General features: G+C 42.3%; 1 protein-coding gene across 1 annotated transcript; it reads right to left on the reverse strand.

Moving 5' to 3' along the window:
- Positions 1-3,860: 3,860 nt before the first annotated feature.
- Positions 3,861-6,049, reverse strand: LOC121996786 (24-methylenesterol C-methyltransferase 2-like). The gene has a single exon (XM_042550900.1). The coding sequence runs from the start codon at positions 5,638-5,640 to the stop codon at positions 4,546-4,548; it is 1,095 nt and encodes a 364-aa protein (XP_042406834.1). The 5' UTR covers positions 5,641-6,049; the 3' UTR covers positions 3,861-4,545.
- Between the last annotated feature and the right edge of the window lie 253 nt (positions 6,050-6,302).

The following is a 6,302-nucleotide window of genomic DNA, read 5'->3' on the forward strand; positions in this document are numbered from 1 at the left end:
TATTTATTTGTATTTCCGCTGCGTAACTAACAAGCGTAGGAAGCGACGATTTGAGTGAGACGCTATTCACCCCCCTCTAGCGGATGTCAAGGTCCCAACAGCAACTCCCTGTAACAAATTTTAAACTAGCTAAAACCACTGTTGGGATCAGAACCCGCAACTCCCTGCACTGAAAATGTAATTATAGTGCTATTTACAAAGAGCAATATCAAGCATTTTCATTAACTAACCTGTACTAAAATTCTACTTGCAATCTTTGCCCGATGGTATGGAAATGGAAAACAAAGCCAATGATATCAAGCATTTTCATTAACTAACCTAAATTTTCATTCCATCTTCAACCAAAAAACAACACTCATAGCTACAAGATAGATTATAAACAAACTTAAAACTAGCTAAAACCACATGAATATACTTGTACAAAAAATAACACGCAATTACTTTAGGTATATATTATATGCATCACATACCTTCTTTCGGGCCTTTGCAAGTGATTTATTCACAATTTGTTCAACCTTAGATTGTTTCCTCTTTGTGGGTGAATGACCTTTGGTTCTTACTTTTAATGGAGAGTGTATCACTTTTGTCCCGGATGTAAATGCTTTTTCAAGTGGTTCTTTCATGATTTCCACCAAAACAGAATAAATCTCGTCACTTTCAGCTTCAAGTTGTTGAACCTCTTGCATCAATGGGGTGAGAGTATTATACCGAAGTCTTTTCCATCACAAACATAATCATCATATATGTTACTAATGCTTTGATACCTACACTTAATATCTTTGTGCCATTAGTCCATAATATAACTCATAGGATCCTCAATAACCTTCATTCTCATCAACACTTTGATCACATGCCTACATAAAATTCTTCGGAACTCAAACAGGCGGCACACACACTTTAATTGGCAATCTAACTCGGTATAATGTACCCTAAAAGAAACTTCTCTTCTAGGTTGTCCATTCTTTCACAACATATTTTCTACTACTTCAAATATTAAAGTTGTCCCTTCTTCCCTCAACAAAGAGGCATCGCAAAACATCAACCCTCTTATTTTATCTTAGAACAACTTAAATATATTATTAGTGTAGGCATTTTGGAATTGCCTTTCAATAAAATGACCAAGAATAACTAGCATGATAGAATTAAAAGAAACAAAATCTATTTTTTTTATTCTCAATATTCTTCTTCAATTCACTATCATACTGCTCAACAAATTACTTCAAAGATGTTTTAGAATTAACATAGTCATCAAAAAATGTATTCATACTTTCACTTCTTTGAGTTGTGGACATATCAGCCCAAAAGTGATCTTTAACATACACAGGTATTCATCTATTTTGTTCCTCATACAAAGATTTTAACCAATTATTATTCTCCAACTTAAACTCCTCAATCATTTTTAACTAATTCTCCTCACACTCATCAACTGTAAGCGAGTTATAAACAATGATTTTCAAATGTTTCTTTATCATTTTGTATTGAACATGACCACCTAACTTCACTGGCAATTTTTTCATAATATGCCAAAGATATAGACGATAATGAGAATTCGAAAATACCTCTTCAATTGTGATTGTCATTGCACGATATTGGTCCATGATTATAGCCTTTGGAGCACATCTGTGCATACATGTCAACCACGAGTTGAACAACCATGTGAATGTTGCTGAGTCTTCACTTGATATTAATCCACATCCCAACAAAATAGATTGCCCATGATGATTCACCCCAACAAATGGAGCAAAAGGCATGTCATAACTATTAGTCAAATAAGTTGTATCAAAAGTCATGACATCATAAAAGTAATCATACGCAGGCCTACATCTTGCATCTGCCGAAAAAATATTTTTTATTCGAGATTCACCATCTAAATCCGGCACATAAAAAAAGTTTGGGTTCCTACTTTGCATGCGGCAAAAATAATTACTCAAAACTTCAGCATCTCCTTCCCCTAACCTCAACCTTCTAGCTTATAAAATATAATTTCTACATTTTCTCTCATCAAATGATAAATTCTCATAACCTCCAGTCTCAACTACACAAGAGTGAAAACTTTTGCTTAAAATTATTCCAGCTTGATCATTTAATTCCAATTTTCTCTTCGTAGCTGAATCCAATACTTTATTACATCTAAAATGTTGTGACTTTACAGGACTCAAGAGATGATTATGTTCAAGGTCTACACTAGTTATCACAAAGTTCCCATCATTTCGAGCAGTTACATTAATCTTACCTTTACAATTTGTCTTACTAGAAGGTCGAGGGTGTAAAACATTTTTAGCTTGAGATACTTTCTTACGATTTTTGACACATCCAATAGAAAAATATTTTTATTTTTCATCATCTCCATTCCAACCACCTAATTTTGAAATACTAAAATCAACATTGGTAGCATAGGAATTATAAAAAGTACGAACTTCTTTTTCAGAGGAAAATATCATTCCAATCTCAAGTAGCTTGACTTCTTCGACGATAGATGAAGATGGGTCTTGATCCGCATGGGTAGGGATGACAATTTTCCCCGCGGGTTTGGGGCCCCGCGGGGAAAACCCGAAATGGGGATGGGGATCCCCGATTTTTCGGGGATGGGGCGGGGATGGGGCGGGTATGGGAATACTATCCCCATCCCCGAACCCGCCCCGAAAAATGATTTTTATATCGAATTATAATTTAATTATATCATATTATCATATTATCAATTTTATCTCGAGTCAAGTACTCAAGTTTAAAAACTAAAGTAGATCTAATAAACGTGAATATTGGTAGTTTAAAGTTCAGTAAGCTAGGATGAGTATATAATTATATTGGTAGTTTAAAGTTCAGTAAGTTAGGATGCGAAATCATGCTTTCTTTTAGAAATGGGGCGGGGATGGGGAATCCCCGAACCCGTGGATTCGGGTTCGGGGAATCCCCGAACCCGAAAAAATGAAAACGGGGCGGGGATGGGAATGGCAAACCCGCCCCCGCCCCGCCCCATTGCCATCCCTACGCATGGGTAGTGTTATCCTTCATCTCATTTGAATCAAATTTTCCTTCTACCATGATAGTTTCTTCACCTACATTTATTAAGAGAAAAGTTAATAACATAAACCAGAAAAGAAATAGAGAACAGACCCTGAAAAGTGAACAATATGTCTGAACGAAATTATTTGTATTTGTATGCATAACCTCTACACATTTCAAAAACAATCCTGCTAAATAATTTTTTACAAACTCTCCTATCAACATTCTTTCTAAACACTTATAGATACATGTATGTATAGTTTAATTACAATGATTCTTTCTAAACATGAGCCAATATCTAGATGTTCAACAATAGATTATCTCAATATATATATAAAAGGCGCGAATCTGTATACAATAGGACACAAACTGCTCTCACCTTGTTGCTGCTTGGCTCTGAACGAGAAAGAGAAATTAGGGCTGAGGGTCGTGGAGGGAGGTAGGTTAGTGGCGGAGGTAGTCGATGGAGGAGGAAGGATGAGGTCATTGGTTGCTCAGAAATTAACAGTCTTAACAGCGAGGTCTCTCCTTCTCTGCCTCTCTTTTCTCCACAAAATTAGGACTATGCGGAAACAAAAACACACTTATCTTTCACAAAGGGAGGTCGGTCGTCGCAGAGGTCGTCGCGGAGGAAGAAGGAAGACGGTCAGAAACGGAGAATGAAGACTGGAAATCGTAGGTATGAGGAAAAGGAAAAATTCTAAGAAAAAGCCACTACAACAAGGAAGTATAATTTTGTGAAGAAGAGAGAGGCGGAGAAAGAGAAAAATAGAGACAAGTATCATTTACCTGCTGCTGACTTGATCTCATCCACGTGGATCTACAACGGGATCGCCAACACGAGTCACGGAAAAAAGTAAAGACAAATATAATTTTTTGCTCACATAATATTTACATTGCAGTAGGTGGGGAGGGATCCCGGTAACTCTCCTTGAAGACACATTTCAGATGGCAAACAGGTTCGGCATCTGCCATTTACCACACAATTTAAACCTCACGATCCTTCGACTAAATTGACAGTTGACATGATAAACTACACGGACAAAGATAAATCAGGCTACATCTCTGCTTAAAAAGCAAGAGCTCTCTGCGGATTATAAATAAATAAATAGTTTTAAAAGGACCGTCATCAAGCCGACAAGCCCCCACCGCAAACAGTCGTAGCTTTTGGCTTTAATAAAGGACACTACAAAAAGGCAAATGGACGCCATTGACAACTAAGAGACTCTGACATCGCTGCCGCACTGGCACCAGAACAGCAGTCTCCCTGTTTCCACAAATGTCCCCCGAATATCAGATTTTGAAATCAAAATGTTTGTGGCCACGGAGAACTTGATACAGTTTTGTGTAAAATCTGGCATTAAATAGCGAACGCGATCCAAAGATCATCTAAATAATGAAGATAGATAGGTAGGAAAATGACCGAAGACCTGAATTTGAAGATAAAAAACACACACTTGAAATTAATAAGCCAAAGCAATGATCGCTATCCTTTGTTTCTTGCTTCTGGAATCTGCGTAGTGAGCTTGTTCGATGGAGGGATTACTGATTGATTAGGAGGGGTTTCCTGCAGAGGATCATGTGCATCGGAGTGAAGATGCCGGTTTCGCCGCCATCGCTAAGATGGCGCGCCGTCTCGTAAAGCATTTCGTGGACGTCGACGACGCCTTTCGGGGCGATGCGCAAGGCGGCGAGGACGGAGACCAGCAGGTGGTTGCGCCAGTAGGCGAAGCGACCCATCTGGAGACGCGTCCACCATGGCTCCGCCGGGGGCAGCGCCAGGTCGCGCTCCTCCACCACCTCGAAGCCTGCCTGGCGCGCGATCGCCGCCACCTCGTTCTGAGCGCGGAGTCCTGGGAGGGCGTCGCCGCGCTCGATCCCGCGGATGGTCTCGACGTGGCGCGGATCGTCCGGCCGGTACAGCCCGGTGGTGACCCATTCGTAGGACACGTACAGGGCGCCTGGTTTGAGCACGCGGAAGATCTCGCGGTAAACGTCCTCCAGGCAGGGGGCGTGGCAGGTGGCCTCGATGGAGTAGGCGCCGTCGAAGGATGCGTCGGGGAAGGGCATCTCGAGGAAGTTGCCGCAGACGACCTCGCAGAGTCCATCGAGGTCAGCCTTGCGGTTGTGCGCACTGGCGCGGCCGACCTGGTACTCGTTGATCGTGATGCCGACGACGTGGGCGCCGGAGTGGGAGGCAATGGCGCGCATCGGGCCGCCGACGCCGCATCCCACATCGACGATCCGTTGGCCGGGTCGAGCTGCGATGAGGTCAGCTGCGCGCTCCTCGTGCTTGCGGGTGGCTTCCCGGTGGGATAGGCCCGGGAGGGAAGGGGAAAAGTGGAAGGACTGGCCCCATCCCCACTCGTAGATGTCGGTGACGAGGTTATAGAAGGTGTCGACGAAGGCCGGCACCTTGTCGTCGTCGGAGGCGGCGACAATGTCCTCCTTGGAGCGGAGGAAGAAGGACCAGTACTGCTTGTACTTGTCCTGAACTTTGTCCTTTGCGATCGATCCCATCTTGAGGTTCACCGCCCGCTTGCCCTTCACTTCCGCAGCGCCCATCATCCACACGAACCAGTAAACGGCGGCAGCTCCGACTACCACCGCCGTCCACATCGCCGTCGAGAGATCCATTGCTCGTTACCTCTCTCGTCGAAATGGCGTCTAGTAAAGAAAGGATGCGACGGATTAGGGTTAGTATTTATGGACTGGAAGAGGAGAAGTCGAGGAGAAGAAGAGGGCGGTAAGAAAGTCCGCCGGAACAGTTTTAACACCACACAAGCGCAACGTCTTCTGCGGGGATCACGGGTCTTGAACATCGAGTCAAATGAGTTGGAAAGGCATCCAAGATGGACGACTAGGATGATGTATCACCGAATATGGAGGGTGAGCGAGGAGCGGGGGACCGCCGAGATCTGTTCCTGGGATTCTCACATATTTTATTGACTGTTTATTCCCGGTGACCTGTGTGGCACGACGGCGAAGTGCGTTCCGCGTATGCGCCGCAGCCTGGTGACACCCATACTTCCATATGCGACGCACAATCTGTTTCGCTAATTGCCAAATTTGCATCTCGAAGCAAATATTACATACTTTAATGTTGGCAGGTTTCATATTATTTATTTAACATATCGAAATTTTAAAATATTAAAAATATATATCACGGTCACACATTTTCAGTATGTTGCTGTTTTTTAACAATCAACCAATTTTAACCAAAATATACGGATGACCCATAATTAATTTCTAAAATTTTTAAATTTTGGTACGTCTAAATAGGAGAGTTTTCAGAATCC

Source organism: Zingiber officinale, chromosome 6A (assembly GCF_018446385.1).
Source record: "Zingiber officinale cultivar Zhangliang chromosome 6A, Zo_v1.1, whole genome shotgun sequence".
NCBI classification, from domain to species: Eukaryota; Viridiplantae; Streptophyta; class Magnoliopsida; order Zingiberales; family Zingiberaceae; genus Zingiber; species Zingiber officinale.